The following is a 27,064-nucleotide window of genomic DNA, read 5'->3' as shown; positions in this document are numbered from 1 at the left end:
GTTAAAGAAAAAAGTGAAAATAATTTTAGTAATACTTTTATTTACCCACTAGACCTAAAATGATTTCATCATCTAATCACTACAAAAATTAGTAAATAAGAAATTTCACATTCATTTTTTCATATTCACCTGAAATCTGATGTGCATTTTTACTTCAAGCACATCTTGTTTCGGACATTAAATTTTCACTGGAAATACGGGACTTGTATACAGATTTCATAAAACTTCCAGATGAAAAAGTAGATTCCCATACCCAAATTGTTCCAAACACACCTTCCAGTGAGTCAAGTACCACTTTCTGAATTTAAATTAATTATAATTAATAAAATTTAAAATGCAGGGGCACCTGAGTGGCTCAGTCAGTTAAGCATCTGACTTGATCTCAAGGCTTATGATCTCAAAGTCTGTGAGTTTGAGCCCTGCATCAGACTCTGTGCTGACAGCTCAGAGCCTGGAGTCTGCTTTGGATTCTGTCTCCCTCTCTCTCTGCCCCTCCCCCAATCTTTCTCTCTCAAAAATAAATAAACATTAAAAATGATAATAATAAAATTTAAAATTCAGTTCCTCAGTAATGTAAGCCACATTTCAAGTGTTTTATGGCCGCACATAGCTACCATATTGAACAGCACAGGCCTAGAGTGACAAAGGAACTTTAACTGACAGCATTTCCACCGTTGCCTCATGATCTACTTACTGTTGAGGTTTTCCGTGTACTAACATCAGTAACTTACCAAGTATTAACTATGACAGGCGTCCTACTGGTCCCATCCTCACTACTGTAGCTTATTTTCTCTCTAGGCCTGTATCTGTGAAAAAGAACCCTTCTAATGACCACACAGAACTGCTACATAGTATCTGACATGTGGAATGCACACAAAAAAGTTTGTGGGATGGATGCATGCTCTTCTTCATTAGTCAAGGAATAATTCAGTTGTTTGTGGACTCCTTAAGCCCCCTGTTTCTATTTCCCTATGGTTTGATTGTTTATTAGACTCTACATACTATGTACAATGATAAAAGAAAGAAGCAGTAAGAAAATCTATTTTCAATTGTATGTTTATTAGAGGCAGTATAGTATAATGGGTAAGAGCTTAAGCTCTGGAGCCAGATCGCCTGGATTCAGATCTGGTTTCTATCATTTATTAGATGAGTGAGTGATCTTGGCCTCTCTGTGCCTCAGTTCCCTCTTGTGCAAAACAGTGATAACTTATGATACATACTTCCTTGGGGTGTTTCAAGATTACAGAAGATATGGGGCTCCTGGGTGGCTCAGTTGGTTAAGCATCTGACTTCGGCTCAGGTCATGATCTTGCAGTTCATGAGTTTGGGTCCCACATCGCGATCTCTGCTGTCAGCACAGAACCTGCTTCAGATCCTCTGTCCCTGTCTCCCTCTCTCTCTGCCCCTCCCCCACTCATGCTCTTCCTTTCTCTCAAAAATAAACATTAAAAAAAAAAAGATTACAGAAGATAATACATATAAAGCACTTGCACATAATACTCAACACACAGTAGATGCTCAATAACTTTTTAAATATATTTTATTTATTTTTTATAAGTAAGCTCTATGCTTAAGGTGGGGCCCGAACTCAGGACTCCAAGATCAAGAGTAGCACACTCTACAGACTGAGTCAGCCAGGCGCCCCAAACATTAGCATTTTAAACACAGCTGGTGGAGAGGGTGAAATTACAGGTAAAGAAAAAAACTAAGGGAGTGCCTGGGGGGGCTCAGTCAGTTAAGCAAGGGACTCCTGATTTCAGCTCAGCTCATGGGTTTGTGAGATTGAGCCCCATATGGGGCTCTGTGCTGACAGTGCAGAGCCTGCTTGGGATCCTCTCTCTCCCTCTCTCTCTGGCCCTCACCTGTTCACGTGTGTGCTGTCTTCTCTCTCTCTCTCTCAAAATAAATAAACTTAAAAAAATAAAGTAAAACCTAAGATTTCTCAATTACCCATGTCTCTTTCCCATTTAATCTTACATACATACACACAAATGGTACAGGGTAGTACTTTGAACTCCTCAAAAAGAAAGACCTTGAATGCAGTTATATTCGTTAAGGAAAGGAGCTAAATAAAAAACTTCATCTACCGACCGTGTGTAACTATGCAGTATGACATAGGTGAAGCCAAGCAAATGGAAAAACACGAAGCAAAATAGGAAGGCATTTTGCCTTACCTGCTTTTCCGTTTTCGAGGTGGTTTCTCCACCGTGCCAGTCAGTCTACAGACCAAACAAATAAGATGGTAACTAAAAGTAATATACAAGAACACATCTCCTGGCCCTACTGTGCCAGTCAAGAACTGAACGTACCACCACCCTCTAGGACCATAGGCTCGCTAGGCTCATACCTGACCTTACAAATGCCTTATGCTCTCTGTTTCCCCTATTTACCAAGACCGAGCAATCCTGGGACTCACAGTTCCCCTAATTAATGTCTGCTCTGCCCAAACCCTGCTCTCCCTTCTAGTCCCTCACTCCATTCTCAGCTCCTATTCGTCACAGCCCCGCTCCCCAAAACCACCCACCTCCACCTACTCATTGTCTGCCTCGTCACCCCCGCAAGCCCCTCCGGCCTCCCCTCTCCCGTGCCCACCCCCTCCCGAGCGTGCACTGCCCCCCTGAGCCCCGCCCCTCCAGGCCCCGCGCCCCCCGCATTCCACGGCCCTTCCACGGGGCGCGCACGCCCTGCCCCTCCCTGCCCGGCGCCCCCAGCCTCACCCCTCGGCGACCCTTCCCTCACACGCCCCTCTCGTCCGGCCTCGAGGATGCGATCGCCGCCCAGCCCGCTCCCCCGCTCCTGGGCGCCCCCCGGACCCCCCCTTCAGCCTGAACCCCCCTCCCCTCCCGGAGCCCCGAATGCTTCACGGCCCCGAGCCGCTGCCCGTGGGCCCGCTCCCGCGCCCCCACCCCATCCCTAACCCCGACCTCGACTCAGCCCCCGCCCCACCTGGGGGCCAGGCGACTCCTCGGCTGCTGGGGCTGCCGGGCTCCTCTGACCATCCGGCTCCTGCTCCGCCGCGGGAGCTGCTCCGGCGGCCGCAGGGCTCGCTCGGGAAGCTGAGGCGGCGGAGGCTGGAGTAGGCGGAGAGGCGGGAGGAGGGCCTCGCGCCTCTGCCTGGCATGCCGCGGGGCCCGCCTCCTCCGCGCCTCTCCTCGGCTCCCATTGGCTAGAACTGTAGTGTAGCCGAAAGCCTGGCGGTCGATTGGACGCTCGGGCCGTCACATCCCGCCACCTAGAGTTTGGTTGAGACTGCAGGTGGCGGCGGAGGTGCCTTAGAGACTGCTAGCAGCGCCGGGGAGACCTAAGCGCCACCGTGCGCTGGAAAGTAGAAACTGCATCTCCGGCGCCAGACACCTGCCGGCAGGTTCTCCTGGCTCTGCGTCCTGCATTCCACACACCTGCTGGCGCCCCCCAACACTGCACCACGCCAGGACCAACAGCCAAGCACTGCAATTTCCCAAACTCCTCTGGCAGGTGCGACGGTGAGGTAACTCCAAAACGAGCTTCATTTTGAACCACCTCAATGCGGTCCCTGACTCTACATCATGCTGAAATGGTCTCACAGCTCACAGATACCCTTCATTGAGGATCCAGCAAGAAAACTGTAAGAGTCTACCAAAATAAAGCATGTTTCAGATGCTCAGTCCTCTGCAGAAAAGATCACAAGCTTGGGTGCTGGCTTCCAAGAAAGCAAGAGATTTTAAAAATTACCATGAAAGAAAAATCATCACTGCAAACAGAATTGATGCCATAACTAAAAGCAGTATGTTCCATTTTGGAAGGGCTAAATAGAATTGATCCTTGAGTGTGTGCTAACCGTCGTGTGATACTGCAGATGATTGTAAATTCAATGCCAGCTAATCAATTTAAAAATAAATTTCACTGCATTTGTCGACAGACCAAAGCATGCAAGACTACCAGCACATAAGCACAGTATGTTACTGTTCATCTTCTACATTAATAAGATCATCCTTGAAAATAAGACATAACTCGTTAACATTTTATAAAATTGTGCCCTTTAATTAAATGTATTCTACAGCCTCTCTACATTCCATGTGAACAGGTTTTTGTTGTTGTTGTTGTTGTTGTTGTTGTTGATAGATCCCTGGCATCTATTTGGAGCTGGGAGGAGGCATAAAACTTTCTCTTTTGCAATTTCCTATTTATTAGAACATGTTTTATGCATCAATAATGTGACAGCCTAGAGTAGATCACACCACCAGTTTGGGGACAAATCTCTCACAGACCCTCACAAATGGCAAAAATTAGGATACTGGTTTTTCACAAAACCAAATTTATTTGACATAAAGGGCATTTTTATTGAGATGGACTTTTTAAAAAACATTTCATGTTAAAAGTAATATTCCTTCTACAAAACGATGATGGTAAATCGTAGGGGGGGGGGTCGGTTAAAATGGCTTTGACAAGAAAAACATGTCGAACATCTGGTGGTTTCCCCAAATTAATATTTTATGTAATCCCCAAATCAACAAACTACAGACAGTCTCAATGTCAACCAAACCAGATAGGGAAGGGGGAAAAACCAGAAATATTTTTCAGATAAGACTGTGGCAGGTGGGGTCTGATTCCAGGTAGGATCACCAACTCACTAGAAGACTAATTTTGAAATATCATGCATTACAGTTCTTAAAAATAGGGATTAAAATCCCATGTGGTTTTCAAGATCTTTCATAATTGGCCAACTCCTCTCTGATACGTGGTTCTGCCAATAGAGCTGCAGCTTTTCATTTCTTATGCCTTCCCAAAAGGTACCCTCAAGTCCCATCTTCATGTCACATGTAAGTTCTAGTAATCTCCACTTCTGTGTTTTTACTATATAAGAAATGTATATCCCATCATTCCAGTTCACATTTAATTCACACTTCCTCTTTTAAGCCTTCCCCAATTACTCTATCCTATGTCAAACGCTTCCTTCTCCAAATGTGTTGTACTTCCAGAAGCCTCACTATATTAGCAACTATCTATTGCCTTAGATTACTCTTACTTCCCAACTACATTTAATTTGGGCAAATACTATATTAGAGTGAGCCCTCAATAAATAGCAGCTTTGGGCCAGGGACCAGGTGCTTTTTTATGTGTGCTGTTTTTAATCTGGAGGTTAACCCTGTATGGTATTCTTATTTTAGACACAGAATTTTAGGATCTAGAGAACCCAACTCACTCAGGGTCATACAGCTACAAAAACCAATAATGCTTAAGATGGCTTAAGAGGGTTTAAGATGTACTCTTGCATATCCTAAAGGAGTTGAAGTTCCAGCTCTCCTATGCAACCTTGGACAAGTTACCTATCCTAAGTCTGTTTCCTCATCTGAAGTCCTCCCCTAAGGGGCAGGGCACAGAAAGAGGTAATATAGTCATAGAACCATAGTAAAGGTAAACACAAAATAGGGCATGTACATCATTTAGCTAAGTTAGCTATTACTGCCTGGCAGAGCTGAGTTTTTACATAGATCTGATCCCAGAGCCTATATTCTTTATGCTATTCCATAACACCTCCATGTATTCTTTTATATCTCATTCCCATTTATACCCAAAAGCAGAGTGCTGAGAATAGTGGGTGTCCAGGGTTTGAGTGGAACATACTTACGTAGTATTTTTGTTGATACACACAAAAAAATCTTCATAAATTTCATGCAGTTTTGAATAAAGAAAATATTTGAGTGATCCAAGTCGGAATAGTCTTACTCTCCTGAGGGTAAAAAAGGCAATCACCAACTGATTGGTAAAGAAATAGAAAATGAAGAAGAGGGGAATAAGGAACAAACAGTCCCCCAAGCATCTACTGTGTCAGACACCATGCTAGGGGACTTTGCAAATGCTTCTGGGTGTTTTACTACTGTATACTTCATCAGCATGAATACACACTGTAAACACACAATCTAAAGAGTTGTGACATCTCGTGATGCATGGTTCTGGGCATGGGGTCCAGGACATAACAATGACTACTTCCTTTAACGAACTGGAACACTTAGCTCAAAGTCAAATGCAAAACAAGAAAAAGTTTCACTTCTGTTTACTAGTCAAGCAACCAAGTGAAGGAATAAGCATTTTTTAGTTTAAATTGTGTTATATAAAATGCTAACTTTTGGTCGGGACATGCTACAGACTATGCATCAGATAAAATTTTCTGACAAACTTCCTATAATCTTTTTATTAATTTACACTGAGAGAATATAGCACCTTTCATCCAAGGAACTGAAGGTGCTTTACAAACATTAGCATTTAAAAAACAATTACAATTAAAAATCTGGATTCGTGCTGTTAAATCTCTTCGACTCCAGATACACAATTTTCTGGAGGCTGATGGAAAGCAATTCTACTTCTGACAACGAAAAAGGCTCAGAAAGAGTTCAGATTTGCTTTCACAATACAGGCATTTCCAAAACCTGGTGCTGGGCTCACAAAGCAAAAACACACAAATCTTAATGCAATGAACAGTATTTCAAACCTTATTTCAAAAGCAAAACCCAGGGTTTAAGACGTCACAATCTTCCAACAGTTCTAGTCATCCAGACGGAGTAGGAGCTGATGCATGTTGCATATGAGATGTGCTCTTGATCCAGGCTTTTTACGTTCACACCCAAATGAACACATTTAAAGTGGTGAGATGTTTCAGAAAAAAGCATTAACCTATAAAAAGCTAGCCAAGAGCATATCAGGAAGAGGGGAAAGGGAGTCATTGGCAATTAAAAGTAGACAGTTCTCACTAGAGCCTAGGACACTTTATTAGAAACCAAGTATATCATCAGCAAATAAAAATAGTTATCACCCCCATTAATACAACATAAAGGATTTTACATTCAGCCTAGGTACAGGGAGTAACAGATCCTCCTGCCTACAAATCTATGACTTGCAAGTATCTTCCACTACATGATTACTCTATATCGTACATAGCCCTTATTTAGTAGAGGGATCCAAATATTCCTTTTAGGCTTACAAAGTCCAATACATTCACTCTCTCTTCCCTTTACATGTCTAATAGTAAAAACTATTTTTTTTCATGCAAAAAAGCCGTTATTCAGCTGAAGAGAAAAAAATCAGACAAAATAGAGATGGCAATTAAGGAATGGACAGATTATTATTGGCACATGCCCAACTAGTGACAAACAAATGCAGTACACCATGACTTAAGAATAAAGGTCACATTACAGGGATAACTAAAACAACTACATCAATCTGAGCTAGGGAGTGTCAAGTGGGAAGGGAGGGCTGAGGTTACCGATTTTATTGATACAACTTAAAAGCAGAGGAGCAAGCACTTAAATACAATTTATGGTAACAGAAAAAAATACTGCAGAGAGCTGTTCAAAGACCACACCAAGTTGTCTGTATCATTAATTTCCAGTGTTTCACAATTAGTAAAATACATAGCTACATATCCCTGTAAGATAAAAATACCTTTCCCCCTGAATTACACTGGGGTCAGGGCAGTAACACAAAGCTACTGACCCAACAGTTCAAGTGTGTGCAGCAAATGTCTTAGCCACTTCTTTCATATAGCTATACAATTAGAAACTAAACAAGGAGCTAGGTGGTTGTGGAAAAAAAAAACAAAAAACAAAACATTATTGTGCTCATTTAATTAAAAAAAAAAAAAAAACCCTGATGAAAAATTATGTGCCAAGAAGCTTAGACTATAAAGATTTTTTATTGCATTTTTAGGTAACCTGGAAGTTCTTATCCTGAAGGGGAAAAGTTGGTTTTCAAAACTACCTGAACAGATACTAAAGTGCTTTATTAACTGGCTGGCTTCACAAAGATTTCCTGGAATGACAAAAATTATAGTAGTAAAGGGATACCAACTATTTCACAAAATAGTAAATTCCCACATCACTTATGACCAGAGTCATAAGAGACACTGGAACACTTGTCCTTATTAAGTGGACAGTTGCATATAAAGAACCGATCATCACACCCTTTGGATATTCAAATTACTTACACAAAGCCGAAACATGGTATCACAGACCTTTACAAAAAAAGGACAATTTGTTTCTTCCTACACTTTTTTAAATTTTGCTTCCAATTACAGTTCACAAATACAAGAGTCCTGACTTTTCAACCTTTCCAGTTGCAGTTAAAAAATGAACACTTTCTAAAAGTTAAGGTCAAGTGTTACAACAAGAGAAGAATGATTCCCATCGAAAAGTACACAGATTTTACTTAATGATACTCATGATAGATTGTAAACTGGATCGATCACATTCTACTCAACTGGTATCAAATGAACACATCAGCATTACAAGTATTAAATGTTTTTCTATTACTCTAGAGAATATAAACCAAAACATTAATATGGCAGTTATGTTCTTTAGGCACAGTTTAGTGATTTTTTTTTTTTAAATAAATAGTATTGAATTTCGGTTGAAGTTTTAAACTCAATAACCAAAGGGTCAAGAACTCTGATCAGGAGGGGGGGAAAAAGAATAACTTTAAACTAACAATGTAAGCTGTTTAAAATTTCTAACACTTTAACCTATCTGGGTTTTATTTAAGAGTACTTTATTAAAAAATACAAGGAATCTGAAAAAAGATCAATACAATTATCTTACTGTACAAAGTCATATGCTGTAGCAGTTTTAACTAAAATTTAAAAACACAACAAGGAGGGCAGCCCTTTAGACCAATTTATTTTATATCCACTTAAAATATCATCCAACAAAGGACAATGACGTTTACATCTGGGACAGGTATACATAACTCGAGGCATCTGCAGTCCATCGTGCCCACTGAATAACAACTTTGCTGCTGAAATTTCTTAAAACTTACCAAACTAAAACAAAAGGCTGAATGATACAAAAGGAGGAGCATTTCGGTGTAGTCTGTTCTGTCAATTGGCTTTTTAAAAAGAGGAAACACATCCTGTTTCCCCCAGACCAGTAAATAAGCAAGAGCTACATGCAGCAGTGTGAGTATTAAGACATTTCTCAAGTCTTTTCAAATGAGTCCAAGGTGGGGATGGGATGGGGGAGAAAATTGATAGAAAAACATTGCTATAGACACCGTAACAAACAATAAATTTAGATAATTTAAAATTAAAAAAAAAAAAGGCAAGAGGCAGCATTTCAGCAGCAAAGTGCTCGATAAAAAGTATATTGAAGAGGGTAATACACGAGAGTTGGGGTAAGAAGAGGGCAGAAAAATGGGTCAGCAGGATGGGCGAAGGCCTCAAAGGAAATACGGCGTCGTCGTTCTGGGAGGAATAACACGTTCTGAATCTGGAACTGCCCGGAATAACTTTGGTTCTCTTGTATTTACATCTTTGAAGACCATGATCGAAGCAATATTTCCACAACGATAGCAGTAATTAGGAGCTGACCATACTGTTACCAGCTTCTCATCAAACATAAATTTATAGCCTTCGTGCACTAGTTGGTGTGCTCTGCAGATGAGTTTTAAGTTGTTGATATGGACAAACTGTAATTTAGAAAGGTTTTGTTAAGTAACCAGCACATTAAAAAAAAAAATCATGCTACATCAATAAAATAATATCTAATGAAGTGTAAATCCTGTTACTGCTAGAGTTCTCATGATTACAAAACCCATTCTACTAGTTATCCCCAAAAATTCCATAAGTTACACACAAATACAGCTGCTTTGGCCTAAGTTATGGAAATCATCCAGTCACGTAATTATTTAAAAGTTTCTGGACAAAAAAGCATTCTATAAGTACTAGCAGATATGAAAAAAGTTTTTATGGTGTAATAATAAGTATATTGCTATTAATATCTATCATACTGAGGGTTTAGTATGATCCTTAAAAGAATTCTGAGATTTATCGTCCTTCTTTTGTAACTTAACAGAAGCTCAGAGAACATAAATAACTTACTTAAATTATGCTGAACCCAGCTCTTTCATTCCATTATGTTGGATTACTTCCTTATATAAGCTCATCCCTACATGTGTATGTAATGTGTGTGTATTTAACTGAAAACAGCCTAACCTCAAAAGCTGGCTTTTCACTATAAAAACACATATCAAATCATCATGATGTACATCTAAAACTAATACAACATTACACGTCAATTACATCTCAATTAATAAAAATTGTTTACCTGTGTGTGTGTCTATCTTGCCCTTGCTATATTAATATTTAATTGCAATATTTGAAAGAAAAGAAACATTTATTTTATACATATTACCAAGTGGATACTGAGGAAGACATACATGATAAGCTAGATGAGAAACAGACGGTTGTTATCTATAGCCACATAGTTCTTTATGTAGTCTACTAGCAACCAACAAACCATTTTCTCAAAAAAACTGGCTTTACCTCATTTGTGACCTTTGCGCCAAAAAGCCAACCTGCTCCTCGGGGACTGATTGCCCAAGTATCCACATCTTCAGGATCTGACCAAACCAGATCACAAAATGCTCCTTTATGAGGAATTTCCTGATTCCGTTCAATGGTTCGAATTTGATCCAGTGTTTTGATATCAGGAGATAAACCACCATGAACGCACAAAATCTGCTCATCTATTAACTAGCAAAAAGGATAACAGAGTTGAAAGTGTAATAATAAAGCCAGTCATATCTAAATTCATCAATGAATGCTAATGATAACAATATAATTGAGATGGCAATTGGATGAAAGTATGCAGAGTGTTACTGGCAGGAAAATACTTAAGCTTTTACAAAGATTTCCATAAACTTACAGCTGCTACTGTGAGCATGTCGAAAACTTTGGTACAATATCTCCAGGCATTAGCATTTCCATATTTGGTTTGGCACTCATCTATCAAAGAAACAGAAGAGTTGTCATTAATGAAGTTCTGAATCTGCTGATAAAAATAAAGAATACTTCCAATAATAAAGAAGTTTAGCTTAAACTAGGATGGCAAATTATGACACTTATTGAGCCCTGGTAGGTCTTCCATGTACAGCCATGAAGGAGACGAGTGTTTAACTAGTCTAAGAATGTGGTCCTGCTTTTCATTCCAGAAGCAGCCCTACAAAGCAGCTGACATCAACATGCTATAATCAGGGAGAGCTAAATATTAAATTCACATAACCCAAAACAAATGCTTTTATCTAGTATGTTATTCACACTGGACAATTCTATCAAGCTGAGTAATTTCTTTAATGTGACCACCTTATTCTACTAGGGTAAACTAATTAGAGGACCCTTAATTACAGGAGCATGGGTAATTCCTATCTCAACATTTCTCAGGCCTAGATTGTCTCCTCTGAGATTTCTGCAAATCATGCAATGAAATACTTGAGCTTCAGTAAGTACACCTGCAGTCATCACTGGGAGACAGACTGCCAATCAGGTCCTTACATATTCCTAGCTGAACACTTTCTATGCTGTCTACAACAGTTAATGGGATATTCATCTCTTCTTTCAATTAATACCATGGAAGTTCTGTTCTTTGACTTCTTCCTTAATTTTGAAAAAAAAAAGTAACATATCGTTATTACAATGATATAGAAGACTACAGGGTATGGTCCATCCTCATGATTCTCTAAATTACATGTCTGTGTGAAGCAGGATCCTTATGTAAACTCACCATGAGAGAGAGAGCCAAAGCATAAGAGACTCGTAAAAACTGAGAACAAACTGAGGGCTGACGGGGGGTGGGTGATCGGTACTGAAGAGGGCATCTTTTGGGATGAGCACTGGGTGTTGTATGGAAACCAATTTGACAATAAATTTCATATATTTAAAAAAAAAAAAAAGAAAGAAAAAAAAAGAAGAAAGAAACTCACCATGAGAGCGCTAACACTGAGCTGAGCTTGCAGACAGGAATCTTGTCTTTTTCTTTTTTTTTTTTTAATTTTTTTTTTCAACGTTTATTTATTTTTGGGGACAGAGAGAGACAGAGCATGAACGGGCGAGGGCCAGAGAGAGAGGGAGACACAGAATGGAAACAGGCTCCAGGCTCTGAGCTATCAGCCCAGAGCCCGACGCGGGGCTCGAACTCACGGACCGCGAGATCGTGACCTGGCTGATGTCGGACGCTTAACCGACTGCGCCACCCAGGCGCCCCAGGAATCTTGTCTTTTTCATCTTCATACATACACAAAGCATTTGGTTCACAATAACTGCTCAGTATACATTTATCAGTGTGAACTGAAGGCCCAATATAATTAATAGCTATATATGGACATTTTTACTACTTCAAAATCAATGTTAAGTTCCATGTTGACTAAAATTATCTCCCACCTGAGGAGCTCGTGGGCTTCCTGTCATTAAAACCATAGATAGGCACAGCTTGGGAACAAGAGAATTCAATACTAGATGTTATGCTGTTGTCATTTTCTTCCGTAAAGGCATCTTGATTAAAATGTTGTCTTTAAAAAAAAAAAGTCTTCCTTCTTCCTCCTTTTTTGCCTTTCATTGATAAATGTTGGTCAGGGGCACCTGGATGGCTCAGTGAGTTTAGTGTTCCACTTCAGCTCAAGTCATGAGCTGTAGGTTCGTGAGCTCAAGCCCCACATCAGGATTCTTTGTTCCCCATCTCTGCCCCTCCCCTACTCATGAGCATGCCAGTGCATGCGCACATGCTCGTTCTCTTTCTCAAAAATAAACAAACATTAAAAAAATAGACGTTGAGCAAAAATGAACTACTGGGACTTCATCAAAATAAAAAGCTTCTGCACAGTGAAGGAAACAATCAGCAAAACTAAAAGGCAACCGGCAGAATGGGAGAAGATATTTGCAAATGGCATATCAGATAAAGGGTTAGTATCCAAAATCTATAAAGAACTTATTAAACTCAACACCCAAAAAGCAAATAATCCAGTGAAGAAATGGGCGAAAGAGATGAATAGACACTTCTCCAAGGAAGACATCCAGATAGCCAACCGACACATGAAAAAATGCTCAACATCACGCATCATCAGGGAAATACAAATCAAAACCACAATGAGACACCACCTTACACCTGTCAGAATGGCTAACATTAACAACTCAGGCAACAACAGATGTTGGCAAGGATGTGGAGAAAGAGGATCTCTTTTGCATTGTTGGTGGGAATGCAAGCTGGTGCAGCCACTCTGGAAAACAGTATGGAGGTTCCTCAAAAAAACTAAAAATAGAACTACCCTATGACCCAGCAATTGCACTACTAGGCATTTATCCATGGGATACAGGTGTGCTGTTTCTAAGGGACACATGCACCCCCATGTTTATAGCAGCACTATTCACAATAGCCGAAGTATGGAAAGAGCCCATACGTCCATCGATGGATGAATGGATAAAGAAGATGTGGTATATATATACAATGGAGTATTTACTCGGCAATCAAAAAGAATGAAATCTTGCCATTTCCAACTATGTGGATGGAACTGAAGGGTATTATGCAAAGTGAAATTAGTCAGAGAAAGACAAAAATCATATGACTTCACTCGTATGAGGACTTTAAAAGACAAAACAGATGAACATAAGGGAAGGGAAACAAAAGTAACATAAAAACAGGGAGGGCGACAAAACAGAAGAGACTCATAAATATGGAGAACAAACTGAGGGTGGCTGGAGGGGTTGTGGGAGGGGGGATGGGCTAAACGGGTAAGGGGCATTAAAGAATCTACTCCTGAAATCATTGTTTCACTATATGCTAACTAATTTGGATGTAAATTTTAAAAAATAAAAAATAAAATTAAAAAAAAGATGTTGATTGGGGCGCCTAAGTAGCTTAGTTGGTTAAGCGTCCAACGGGCTCAGATCATGATCTCAAAGCTCGCAGGTTCAAGCCCCGCATCAGGCTCTGTGCTGACAGCTCAGAGCCTGGAGACTGCATTGGATTCTGTGTCTCCCTCTCTCTGCCCCTCCCCTGCTCATGCTTTGCCTCTTTCTCTCTTTCAAAAATAAACACTAAAAAAAATTTAAACTTATAAAAAAAAAGTTGGTCAAATTTGGGGGTGTAGTAATATGTATAATAACAAGCTTAGAGCCAGTTGGCTTTTATTAACACCACAGTATGTACTATCCAAACTATTAACTGTCTTGCATAAGAATCAAAAAATTTTAATTCAAATGGTACTTGGTATTTTATGAATGAAAACCAGAAGTAACTTGTAAAAACAAGTAACAGCCATCTAACTTTTCAATTACTAATAACAAAGTTATATAAACAATAAATTATCAAAATTTCTCAATTTAATAATTCACAATGGCTTACAAATCAAAGAGTTAAGAGTTTACTTATCTTTATTTTTTAGCTTACCTTTATAATGACAAAAAAGAATCCAAAATATAAAATCCAAAACTAAAGGGTCATGAGATAAATATTTTCAAATTTCTCAATATCCACCTTAACTGTGCTTAAGGAAATTTCATGTTAATAATCTCAATAGCTCTGCTATCTTCTTCAAAGAGCTTCCTAACCTCATTTTTTTTTTTAAAGATTTTATTTAAGTTTGAAAGAGCTTGTGTGCACATGCACAAGACGAGGGTTGGGGACAGAGAGACAGGGAGAGAGAGAATCTCAAGCAGGCTTCATGCTAACAGCGTCAGCACCCCCTGAAAGATTAATTGATTCATGGCGCCCCTTACAGGTTTTACTTTTAAGTAATCTCTATATTCAATGTAGGGCTCGAACTCACAACCCAATAATCAAGAGTTACTGCTTTACCGACTGAGCCAGCCAGCCTCTCTCTAACCTCATTTTTTTAAAACTTTCAACCATATAAAAGTTTTATAGAAGCAGATATTTTGCTTTTAATGGCTAAGTTCTGTTTCTGATCTCTGAGGTCCTGGCATTCTCTGGAGCAAGCACACGGGCAGACAAATGGATACATACATACATACATAATTTTATATATGTAAAAGGATATTCTTTCAGCTATGTGTATAACAGCAATTTAAAAACAACTCCAAGGTTCAATGTTAAAGGTATTAGTTTAATCAATTATAGTACATCCATATAGTGTAATATGATACAACTATAAAAATAATGTCAATGAAGTGAAAAAAGGCTGGTCACAGCATTAAGTGAAAAAAGCAGGTATGTACACACACAAAAATATGTTTACAAACACACACATACACACATATACATAGAATAGGTTCTCAAACCTTAATTTTTTTTTTTAACGTTTATTTATTTTTGAGAGAGAGAGAGAGACAGAGCATGAATGGGGGAGGGGCACAGAGAGAGGGCGACACAGAATAGGAAGCAGGCTCCAGGCTCTGAGCCATCAGCCCAGAGCCCGACACGGGGCTCGAACTCACGGACCGCGAGATCGTGACCTGAGTTGAAGTCGGATGCTTAACCAACTGAGCCACCCAGGCGCCCCGGTTCTCAAACTTTCAAGAGCAGAACATTCACCTTTAGCAGATTCTAGGATTCCCACTCCAAAAGGTTTTCAGTGGGGTCCAACAATGCACATTTTTAACAAGCACCCCAGATGATTCCAATAAGGTAAACTGAGGACTACACTTTGAGGCACACATCTAGAAAGATGTACACCAAAAATTTAAGAATAGCTCTCTCACCAGGGGCACCTGGTTGGTTGAGTGTCCAACTCTTGATTTTGGCTCAGGTCATGATCTCACAGTTTATGAGACTGAGCCCCACAATGGGCTCTGTGCTGACAGTGCAGAGTCCGCTTGGGATTCTCTCTCTCCCTCTCTCTCTACCCCTACCCCACTCTCATGCATGCTCATGCTCTTTCACTCTCTCAAAATAAATAAATAAGCATTAAAAAAAAAAAAAAAAAAGAATAGTTCTCTCTCCATGGTAAGGTTCTTGATTGGGGAAAGAGGAGGATTTAAAGGTTGAGAAAGTAGGGGTGCCTACGTGGCTCAGTCAGTTGAGCCAAAGTCATGATGCCAAGGTTGTGGGATCGAGCCCCACATCAGGCTCCACACTGAATATGGAGTCTGCTTAGGATTCCGTTTCTCTCTCCCTCTGCCTCTCTTACTCTCAAAAAAAAAAAAAAAAAGAATCAGAGAATAGAAAGTCTTACCATAAAATCCATACACCTGTGTTATCTGTCTACTCTCATGATTTCCTCGCAAAAGCGTAATACGATCAGGCCATTTAGCCTTTAGTGCAAGAAGGTAAGTGAAGGTCTCCAAACTATAGTAGCCTCTGTCTACAAAATCACCCTGTAAAATAAAAGTTTACAGTTAGAAACAATAGCAACAATATTTTTTTAATTATACCAAAGTGTACAAACTCAGAGACCCAGTCAAAAATAACAAAAATGAAGAATCAAACATTGAATTATTTGAAAATTGGATTTTAACAAAAAATTCAAATTGAAGTAAATAACTATTTCTACTAAATGTCTGTGCTAGTCTTAGGATTCAAGAGCAGTGCAGGAACCTGCTGTGCAATTCTCTCAAGGATCTTCCCTGGAAAATCACCATTTTTCCAATTCTCTATCGCCTACACTAGCAGATATTTCTAAAAGGTCATGTGTGAATCAAAAAATTTTAGATGAATTTCAAAAATCACCTTAACTGCATCAGAAAAGCTACTAAATTGAAGAAATAGTATTTTTGTAAAAGCAGATACCAAAATTATACTACTGTTCTGGGTTCAGCTTTGTATTTAACAACTGCATGTAAAGCCATACTAATTATACTTCTCATTAATGTCTTACTTGGGACAATATTAGAACACTAGGAAGACACCTAAAAGAATAGGAAAGTGACCCACAAACCTTTAGAAGGGAGGAAAATGACAGGATTCAGACAAAATTCAACAGTAACATTACATTCCAATTACATTCCTTACATTTCAAAAGGAAACTAAGCAAATATCCACCTTAATACCAAATGTGTATATGCCTATATTCATCAATCCACAGATTAATAAACGATGAAATTGCTCAAAACGTGTGATAAAACAACAGTAAAATTAAGATTTGTGTCTTAAATCTATGGTTCTGGGCTATATTTCTGCCAGTCACTACTTAGGGCTACAACCCAGTCCTATGCACACAGCAATTTACTAAAGCAATTATTTTCAACTAGATGACATGGCAAAATGTAAAAAAATACAGAATCACCTTTTCATATATTTAAATAGTGAATGTCACATAGCAATGAAATTATTACATAATTTACATGTAGCAAGTCAGATCCTTTCCATTTTAATAAATATTTGGTATCATTAGGGTTTACGTACCATAAATATGTAGTTTGTGTCAGGAACCTGACCTCCAGTTCTGAATAGCTCACAAAGGTCATAAAACTATAAAAGAAAGGCAATATATGCTGATTACAAATTCCTGTGAAGGAGTAAAATAATAAAACTGAGAGCAAAATGTGTAAAGAAGCATTTAATTAAGAAGACCTCAAATATTTACACTTACAAAAAGAAATTAAGTGTGAGCAAAACTGCCAAGCACACAGCTCTCAAGCTTAAAAAAAACCACTAAAATAAATCTCACAATTACCATTAAAGTCATTCCTAGATCATTAATAGTACAGGCCTTCCCCCTCAAATTTCTGTCATTTATCTCCCCATCTATCACTTGAGAATTTTTTTTAAGTAATTTCTATGCACAGCATGGGGCTTGAACTCACGACTCTGAGATTAAGACTTGCATGCTCTACAGACTGAGACAGCCAGGCATTCCATCACTTGAGTATTTGAAATAACTGATCATTTATCTAACTTGTCAATAAACTAACCTAACCACCCCACCACATACTCAGTATCTATTTTAGTGAGACAAAAGATAAGAAAACAAGTGGATAAGAATTTCTTTCAAAGAATAAATTTACATGACACTTCATAGTATCTTGAAGAGCAAATCAACCTACCTTCCTACACTCTACTTTGGAGATGTGTGTACCCTCAGGCTCTACAGCTATGGAGTGTCTTCTCAATAATTAGTAAAACAGAACTGTTTATTTCATCATATTCTATTTGACTGAAAATTGGAAACTGATAAATTGTCCATTTGGTAACTTCAGTCAACTAGATTATCTTAATCCTAATTTCTAAAGAAAACTTCACAGTTTTTCTAAGAAAGGATTTTGAATTAAAGGAATTGACTGTAATATATTATACCAACTACAACTAATTATTTCCTATACAGTTATCTTCTACACTTGAAACTAAAAAATTATTACTTAAATTTCTAACACTTAAAACAGTACAGAAATCTTAGTCACAGTGAACAAAACTGAAATTTAAATGTTAACTACTAAAAGAAAGAAAGCACTACTCTTTATAATGTTTCATAAATCTGAAGCGTTGTTACTTGCTTAGAGTTAAGAAAAACTTTAACAAGTTTACAATAAAATTTTCCTATCTTCTTAAAATTAGCAAGCAAATAAATGAAACAAATGTTCAACTCAGTCAAGTGGTAAACTTTTGTCCAAAGTATTTGCTGTCCATTTCTACTATGTAAAGACCTTCCCTTTGAAAGTATACTTCTCAATTCCCAACCCACAGATGTATATATGATATATATACATATCATTTACATAGTATATACACACACACATAATATGAGCATGTGTGTGTATGCGTGTGCACACACGTGTTACTCTGGCCTAATATTTCCACTTCTTTGACTATATCCTAAGGGCAAAAAGAAGGAAGGAAGGAAGGAAGGAAGGAAGGAAGGAAGGAAGGAAGGAAAGAAGGAAATAAATGCTGTGTGAAAATATAGAAAATGTGTTACAACATCATTTATAACAACAAAAGAAACAACCTTCACGACTAACATAAGACACTATTTTAACAAAGTATGATCTACCAACTCAAAGGCCTGGACCAATCATGAATAATGATTATAATGCCTGGGTGGCTTGTCAGTTGAACATCCAACTTCGGCTCTCATGGTTCATGAGTTCAAGCCCCATGTGAGGCTTTGCACTGACAGCATGGAGCCTGCTTCAGATTTTCTGTCTTCCTCTCTCTCTCTGCCCCTCAACTCACTCTCTTTTAAAAATAAATGTTAAAAATTTTTTCTTTTAAATACTAATGGTTATGATGGAAACTATGTAGCAAAATAAAAAAACAATTAGGGAAAAGAATGTAACACAAAAATTTACCTATAATAAACTACACAATTTTGTTATGTAAAAATTGAGTATGTACACACAGAGAGTCAGAAAGGGAACATTTAAAAGTTTTATGAAACAGTTGCTTTTTAAAGGTATGGTGGAAGTGTCCTTTAACTCCTATTCATGTTTATAGTTCTTATAGTTTTTATAGCTATATGTTCTTAAATAAAAACTTTTTAAGTTCCCATTTACCCTATATACATTCAAAAGATGATCAAATATTCTGCTTTAGGGACCCAACAGTTCCTGCCCCAGAATGGAAGTTTTGCCAGAATTAATGAACATAATAAACATTTACTGAGAACATGTGAAGACAACTAAGCTTGTTCTACATTACTGGAAGCTCACCTCATCATTTCACAAATAATCTCTAACGTGTATTATGTTTTCCACATCACAGAAACTCTATAAATGTTCTCATTTTAAAACACAAGCAATCCTGAAGTGGATTTTATTCTATTGTTTGAGGCAAGGAAACAGCTGGCTAGCTCAGTAGTTTTTAAACTTCTTAGCTTCAGGAACATTCATAATTCATATTCTTAAAAATCAGAGGTCCCCAAAAAGTTTTTTGCTTATATCAACTATTAACCATATTAGAAATTAAAACTAATCACTTTTTAATATTTAATTTTTTAAATCAGTAACAACTCATTAAATAGTAACATACACAGATTTCTAATGAAAAATAAACAATGTTTTCAAAAACAAAACAAATTTAATGTCTGGCTAAATAGATTTTCATAACCTGACTCTGCATTCAACCTGTTGGGATATTTTTATTTTACAAAAGAGTATTTTAAGAACATTAAGAAATAACGGTACATATTCTTTTAATACATCAAAACTTGACAAGTGGTCTTTTCCTACTCTGTTAGTAACAAAGATAGACTGGTCTAACACTCTCAGTAGCTAACACACTGGTAATTTGGAAAACAGAAATGATATTTCATTACACATCACCAAAAATCATATTTGTTAATATCACACTAACAGAAAAGTAAGTATGTATGTATGTATGTATGTATGCATGATTTTCCAGAAAAGTCTTTAAGTATCAGAAGCTGATAGCCTCAGGGCACCCAAGTGGCTCAGTCAGTCACCTCCAACTCTTGATTTCATCTCAGGTTATGATCTCACAATTTGTGGGTTCAAGCCCTGCATTGGGCTCTGTACTCTCAGAGCTTGCTTGGGATTCTCTCTCTCTCCCTCTCTCTGCCCCTCCCCTACTTGCTCACTCGCGCTCTTGTTCTCTCTCTCTCTCTCCCTGGCCCCTCTCAAAAAAAAAGTGACAGCATAGGCCTGTCACAAGCTAAAGTAGCCTCTTTTTTTACGGAACACTATTTTTACTTGAGATAATGAAAGACATACTATGGGTATTTGGCAAACATCTTTGCAACAGTGAAGGAAGTGAGCCAGTCACTTCAAGGAAACAATTGACAGTATTTATTGCCAATGACAAAATTTGAGTTTTCAAATGAAAAAAATAGGATTGAAAATTTGAGTCCACAGAACTGTCACTGTATCATATGTCTTACAGCCACAATTCCATTGTATGTATACAGCAGACTGAGTGAGTGTTCTGTTCAGCTTTCACTCCCAGTTTAAAACCAAAAACCAAACCAAAAAAAAAAAAAAGAAAAACAAATACAAATACCTCTACAAAACACAGAGGGTTTCCAGCTAGGCTATATGGTGACAGTAAGAGTCTAAAGATGAGGTGTACTCCTCCTGCCACTGCTTTGAAACTCTTAAGAAACAAACAAAAACCTAGCAGATGAGAAAAGGAGACAAATCCTCCTCCTCCTATTCTAGCAGTGACTTGCTGTGAAATCACGCACCAACAATTTTATCTTTCTGAACCTTTGCTATCTCATTCCCACTAAGGAAATGATACATTAAAATATGACATGAATGAGTAAAGTGAATAAATAGAAATGAATAGAATAGAAAATTAGTGCCTAAAACCAAAGCACCTCTTGTTAATCACAATCACTGTGAACTGTCCACATTTATTTTTTCTCTTCCCCATTCCACAGAGCAATAATGCTGCATTCTATCCACTTTGCAAGTATAATTTCAACAAATTCCATGAATAATTTGATCACTGCTTTTACTCACTGTATTAGTAACCAGGAATCATTAGTGTCACACAGACTGAGGCAATCTACCAAATGACCAGCTGTTTTTGTTGTTCTTCTGGTGGCTTTTTCACAGCACAAATGGAAACACACATGGACTATGGACAGTACAAAAGCTAAAAATCTGCTCATGAAATTTTACCTGTCCGTGTATGTCTCCACACACTGTTACTGGTGTTGATACTGGCTGGACATTTGACTCTTCTAAGAGGAGGTCACAAACATAGTCACATAGCCGCTGTAGAAAGAGAAAATAGAATGCAACCTTTCACTACAATATTAAAACTAAAGATCAAATGCAAAAAAGACAAGAATATGTATATTGTTTCATAGGAAAGGAAACTACCCTTTAATGATTCTATGATATGATTTCTGTTTTTTGCCTTCATCTCATAATGCCTGCAAACGATACAATGGCTATTCCAAAATACAAACTCCCTGGCTACACAGACAATAGGTTTAAGAAAACATCTTTAAAGAAACTGTAAAATGATGTTTTTCACCAAACAAATAAATATAAGAGTAAATAATTTTAACATGAAAAGTTTTTTATCTACTAATTTCTATCTACTAATTTTTAAAGTAAATTGCAAACCATGCACTTACCATATGACCTAGCAACTGCACTCAGCAATGAAAATTTATGTCCACATAAAAATCTGTGCACAAGTGTCCACAGAAGCTTAATTCATAACAGCCAAAAACTGGAAACAAATCAGTGTCCTTCAACAAGTGAATAACTGAATTAACTGCTATATTCATTCCATGGAATACTATTCAATAATAAAAGAAACCACTGACACATAACAACCTGGATGAATCTCAAGAGATTTATGTTGAGTGAGGAAAAAAAAAAAAAACCCTATCCCAAAAGGTTACATAAGGTATGATTCCATTTATACAACACTCTTGAAGTAACAAATTTATAGAAATGGAGACCAGCTTAGTGATTGCCAGGGGTCCAGAAGTTAGGAGGAACAGGAGGGGAGTAGGTATGATTACAAAAAGACAAAATGAGGAATCCTTTTGGTAATGGAAATGTCTGTGTCTTGAATATGGGGTTGGATACATAAAACTACAGATGTATTAAGATTGCATAGAACTGAATACATACACACACACACACACACACACAACACAAATGAGTACAATAAAAACTGGTGAAATCTGAACAAGATCATGGGTTGTGTCAATGTCAATATCCTGGTTGTGGTACTGCTACCACAGTTCTACAAGACCTTACTCCTAGGGAAAACTGAGTAAAGGGTACATAGGATCTCTCAGTATTATTTCTTTCAACTACAAATAAATCCAGTTATTTCAAAATAAAAATAAAAATTTAATTAATTACAAAATGTAAACCTAAAATTGAGGAGTCACCCTACTTTTTAAAAAGAACTGTAGGGGCACTTGGATGGCTCAGTTGGGTAAGGGCCCAACTCTTGATTTCGGCTCAGGTCATGATCTAAGGCTTCATGAGTTCCAGCCCTGCATCAGGCTGTGTGCTGGCAGCAGAGTCTGCTTGGGATTCTCTCTCTCCTGCCCCTCTCCCCACTTGCTCTCTCTCTCTCAAAATAAACATAAAAAAAAAAAAAAAAACTTAATGAAAAACTATTTGTCCTCTGAAAACATACCAAAAGATTTTGTAGAAGGAAAATGATTCTCCCAACAGTGCTATGGAGAAGGAAGTGTATCATCTTGCTCTCCATGGAGAACTGGAGGAGAACCTACCTTCCAAGACCAGTTTATACTACAGTCAGAGGCCCTACTGGGTTTTATGATAGGTCTGCCAAGAAAGGAGAAATTAAACTACACAAGCATTAAAAAAGTATTTTATTATTTTTTTTAATGTTTTATTTATTTTTGAGACAGGGAGAGACAGAGCATGAACAGGGGAGGGTCAGAGAGAGGGAGACACAGAATCTGAAGCAGGCTCCAGGCTCTGAGCTGTCAGCACAGAGTCTGACGTGGGGCTCGAACTCACGGACCGCGAGATCATGACCTGAGCTGAAGTCGGCCACTTAATGACTGAGTCACCCAGGTGCCCCTAAAAAAGTATTTTAAAAATTTTACTTACTTAATTAATTAATTAATTAAAAGGGGAGGCACCTCACTGGCTCAGTCAGTAGAGCATGAGACCCTTGATCTCAGGGTCATGAGTTCAAGCCCCAGGTTGGGTGTACAGCTTACTCTTAAAAAAAAAAACAAAAAACAAAAAACAAAAAACAAAAAACTATGCAGACATAATGAAATTATTTTAAACATTAAAAAATCTAAACGCAACAACTTACTTAAACATATGAGAGACACACTTTAACAGCTATAGCTACTGTATACAGAGCCAAGCATAGGAAAGAACTCACAATGAGAGGGCAGGGGAGGCCCCTTGAAAGAAAATGAGGGGAAATATAGCTGCTCAGAAAATTTCAAAATAAAATGGCTTGTTATTATTCCTAGGGTAAGTTCATGATCTTCAAATACCACCTCAAAGGCAAGATCTTTCGTTTGGCCTAGAGTCCTTCTGGCCTTGGGTGTCCGCGTAGCTAGCTCCCTCTTGGGTTGAATTTCCCACAATCTTCAGATGCTTCACTGATCTTTACTCCTGCCAATAATCCATCCACTATTCATAATAGGAATAGACACCAGTGAGTAAAACAATGTTTCTGAACTCAGAGCCTTACCTTTACAATAAAAGATGGTCTCTCAAGGTTCTTTAAGTTACACAATTCTGGCTTACATTTGTAAAGGAAAAAAAATCCAGCTTTTTCTTTCCTATGTAGGGAAAAACTCAGTCTTCCCTAGTGTGTGCTTCTTTCCTGTGTGTTTCCTTTACTAGTCACATAGAACATTCACACTCTGGTCACCAAATGTGCAGAGGTTTTTTCCCCCCACAACAAGAAATTCTCTGTGACACCAGCTGGTTGTCCTACAATTTAACTCAATTCTGCCACTACCCATCCAGAACCCACAAGGGCTCAGTCCCACAAGACTGTGCCACCTCTTCCCCACCACAGACACATACTACAGACATCAATCACAAGTTCAGGTTATCACCTATGTTTCTGACCAACTGGCTGCAGATCAAAGGTTATGGAGGTTACAAAGATCTCCTCCTTGGGTTTAATTAATTTGCTAGAGCAGCTCACAGACTCAGGAAAACATTTACTTACATTTATCAGTTTATTAAAGAATATGACAAAGAGAATGAATGAACATCAGATGGAATGTTCCCCCATACTTCGGGGATTTTACGGAGACTTCATCATGTAGACATGATCCATTATTAACTCCATTTTCAGCCCTTCTCTCTCTGAAAAGAATGGGGGGCAGGACTGAAAATGCTAAACTTTTTTTTTTTTTTAATTTTTTTTTTCAACGTTTATTTATTTTTGGGACAGAGAGAGACAGAGCATGAACGGGGGAGGGGCAGAGAGAGAGGGAGACACAGAATCGGAAACAGGCTCTAGGCTCTGAGCCATCAGCCCAGAGCCTGACGTGGGGCTCGAACTCACGGACCGCGAGATCCTGACCTGGCTGAAGTCGGACACTTAACCGACTGCGCCACCCAGGCGCCCCGAAAATGCTAAACTTCTAATCACGGTTTGGCCTTCCCGGTGACCAGCCTATATCCAGGAGCCATATAGAAGCCCACCCAGGGTTACCTCATTAGAACAAGACATTCCTATCACCCAAGACATTATAAGGGTTTCTATGATAGGAACTGGGGGCAGAGACCAATATACATTTTCTATTATATCCCAGCACCAAAGACCACCTATGTCAGGGGGGCCTGGGTGGCTCAGGTCGTGATATTACTGTTTGTGAGTTCCACCTGGCACCAGGGTCTCTGCTCTCAACTCAGAGCCTGCTTCAAATACTCTGTGGCCCTCTCTCCCACTCGCATGCTCTTTGTCTCTCTCTCTCTTAAAAATAAATAAACATTAGGGGCGCCTGGGTGGTTTAGCAGGTTAAGTGGCCGACTTCCATTCAGGTCATAATGTCATGGTTTTTAAGTTCAAGCCCCAGGCTGGGCTCTGAGCTTTGCATTTTCTGCCCATCCCCCATTTGCATGTGCACCTTCACACACACACCCCCCTCAAAAATACATAAACATTTAAAAAAAAAACAAACCCTCCTATGTCAAATCTCTCACTGGACCCAGATGATAAGACTGAGACCCACAAGCATTCAGGTCACAATGTTACTTAATTTTTCCAACAGATCTGGGATCCTGGTTACCTACCTCTTTTCACTGTACTATCTTGAATATTCAGCTGTTCAACATAACAAATATTTACTGAGAGTCTAATATGATTACCAGTTATTATTCTAGAAACAAAGTAAATAAATAGTAATGACCAAACAGAATAAAAGCCCTGATCTCAGGGGCTTATACTCTAATGAGGAGAGGTATAGAAAATAAACAAGTAAAAAATATATACATATTACTTTTTCAGATACTAATAAGAGGGAAGGAAAAAAATGAAGCCCTGTAATAGGGATAAAAATGGCAGAGGTGGGTAGCAGGTACCGATATTTTAAATGGGGTGAGCACAGAAGCCTTACTGATAAGCAACTTCTGAGCAAAAATCTAAGAAAGGTAAGTTTATGGGGGAAACAGCACTGAAGCCAGAGAGAACAGTAAGTAAAAAATGCTCAGAGGTAAAAGGATGCTCGGTGTTTCAGAAACATCAAGGCTGGTGTAGTTAGTGGACTGAATGAGGAGAAAAACAGAAGTGCACCACAGAACACTTTTAGGTCCTTTGGGGTGAATGTAAGGACCTGGGCTTTTAATAGGAAGCCAGTAGGAGGTCCTAAGCAGAAGAGTGATAGGATCTTATGTCTGCTATGTTAAAAATGGTCTATGAGGAACATGGGAGTAGGGAAGAGGCAAAGGCAGAAACAGGGACACCAGTTAGGATGCTTCTACAATAATCTAGGTAAAAGTTAATACTGGCTTGGACTAACATCATGAAAATAGGAAATGATCACAAGTGAATGGATTCCAGATGTTTTCTGAATGTAGTATCCACTAGGTTTGAGAACAACTAGATAGAGAGTGTTGAAAGAAAGGAATCAAGCATGACTCAATGTTTTTGGCTTAAGTAACTACAAGGATGTTAATAGTCTTATCAATATGGTTAAGACTCCAAGTAAAGATTTTCTTATTGTAGATTCTTTGGGAGAGAGAGAATCCCAATCAGGCTCCACGCTGTCAGGATGCAGTCCAATTAGGGGTTCGATCTCACAAACCCTGAGATCATGACCTGAGCTGAAATCCAGAGTCACACTCTTAAGTAACTGGGCCACTGAGGTGCCCCACTTTTTTTTCTTTTAAATAGATTTAAGGGGCGCCTGGGTGGCGCAGTCGGTTAAGCGTCCGACTTCAGCCAGGTCACGATCTCGCGGTCCGTGAGTTTGAGCCCCGCGTCAGGCTCTGGGCTGATGGCTCAGAGCCTGGAGTCTGTTTCCAATTCTGTGTCTCCCTCTCTCTCTGCCCCTCCCCCGTTCATGCTCTGTCTCTCTCTGTCCCAAAAATAAATAAACGTTGAAAAAAAAAATTAAATAGATTTAATTTTTAGAGCAATTTTAGGTTCATAGTAAAATTGAACAGAAGATATAGAGAATTCCCATATATCTTCTGCTCACAAACACATACAGTTTCTTCTACTACCAACATCCCATATCAGAGTGGTACGTGTTACTAATGAACCTACATTGATACATCATTATTATACAGAGTCCACAGTTTACATTAGGGTTCACTCTTGGTGTTATACATTCTATGGGTTTTGACAAATGTATAATGACATGTATACAGAATGGCAATATAATACAGAATAGTTTCACTGCCCTAAAAATCCTCTGTGCTTCATCAATTCATCTTTCCCTTCCCCCAAACCCTGGAAACCACTGATCTTTTTTATTGTCA

At 38.6% G+C, this 27,064-nt stretch overlaps 2 protein-coding genes across 10 annotated transcripts in view; both read right to left on the bottom strand.

Moving 5' to 3' along the window:
* Positions 1 to 3,076, bottom strand: part of SCAI (suppressor of cancer cell invasion) — a 159,737-nt gene extending 156,661 nt beyond the window's left edge. For 6 of the 9 annotated variants that reach the window (XR_007146359.1, XR_007146358.1, XR_007146357.1 and 3 more), the window contains exons 1-2: positions 2,947 to 3,076; positions 2,175 to 2,219 (exon numbers count right to left, since the gene is read on the bottom strand). Coding sequence is in view for 3 of the 9 variants with exons in the window: in XM_047830469.1 (XP_047686425.1) it covers positions 2,175 to 2,219; positions 2,947 to 2,999 (98 nt within the window). In the remaining 6 variants the exon portion in view is untranslated. The remainder of the gene's footprint in view (positions 1 to 2,174; positions 2,220 to 2,946) is intronic. The other 3 variants (XM_047830471.1, XM_047830472.1, XM_047830473.1) reach the window with 2 other exon arrangements.
* A 3,081-nt stretch (positions 3,077 to 6,157) lies between these two features.
* PPP6C (protein phosphatase 6 catalytic subunit) overlaps positions 6,158 to 27,064 on the bottom strand; it is a 34,847-nt gene continuing 13,940 nt past the window's right edge. Inside the window, exons 2-7 of the mRNA XM_047830993.1 lie at positions 21,275 to 21,370; positions 17,100 to 17,165; positions 15,931 to 16,072; positions 10,674 to 10,753; positions 10,292 to 10,501; positions 6,158 to 9,435 (exon numbers count right to left, since the gene is read on the bottom strand). Of these exons, the coding sequence (XP_047686949.1) occupies positions 9,187 to 9,435; positions 10,292 to 10,501; positions 10,674 to 10,753; positions 15,931 to 16,072; positions 17,100 to 17,165; positions 21,275 to 21,370 (843 nt within the window). The 3' untranslated portion in view covers positions 6,158 to 9,186. The remainder of the gene's footprint in view (positions 9,436 to 10,291; positions 10,502 to 10,673; positions 10,754 to 15,930; positions 16,073 to 17,099; positions 17,166 to 21,274; positions 21,371 to 27,064) is intronic.

Source organism: Prionailurus viverrinus, chromosome D4 (assembly GCF_022837055.1).
Source record: "Prionailurus viverrinus isolate Anna chromosome D4, UM_Priviv_1.0, whole genome shotgun sequence".
NCBI lineage: Eukaryota > Metazoa > Chordata > Mammalia > Carnivora > Felidae > Prionailurus > Prionailurus viverrinus.
Note: the sequence above shows the minus strand (reverse complement) of the source record. Positions and strands in the feature narration are given on the sequence as shown.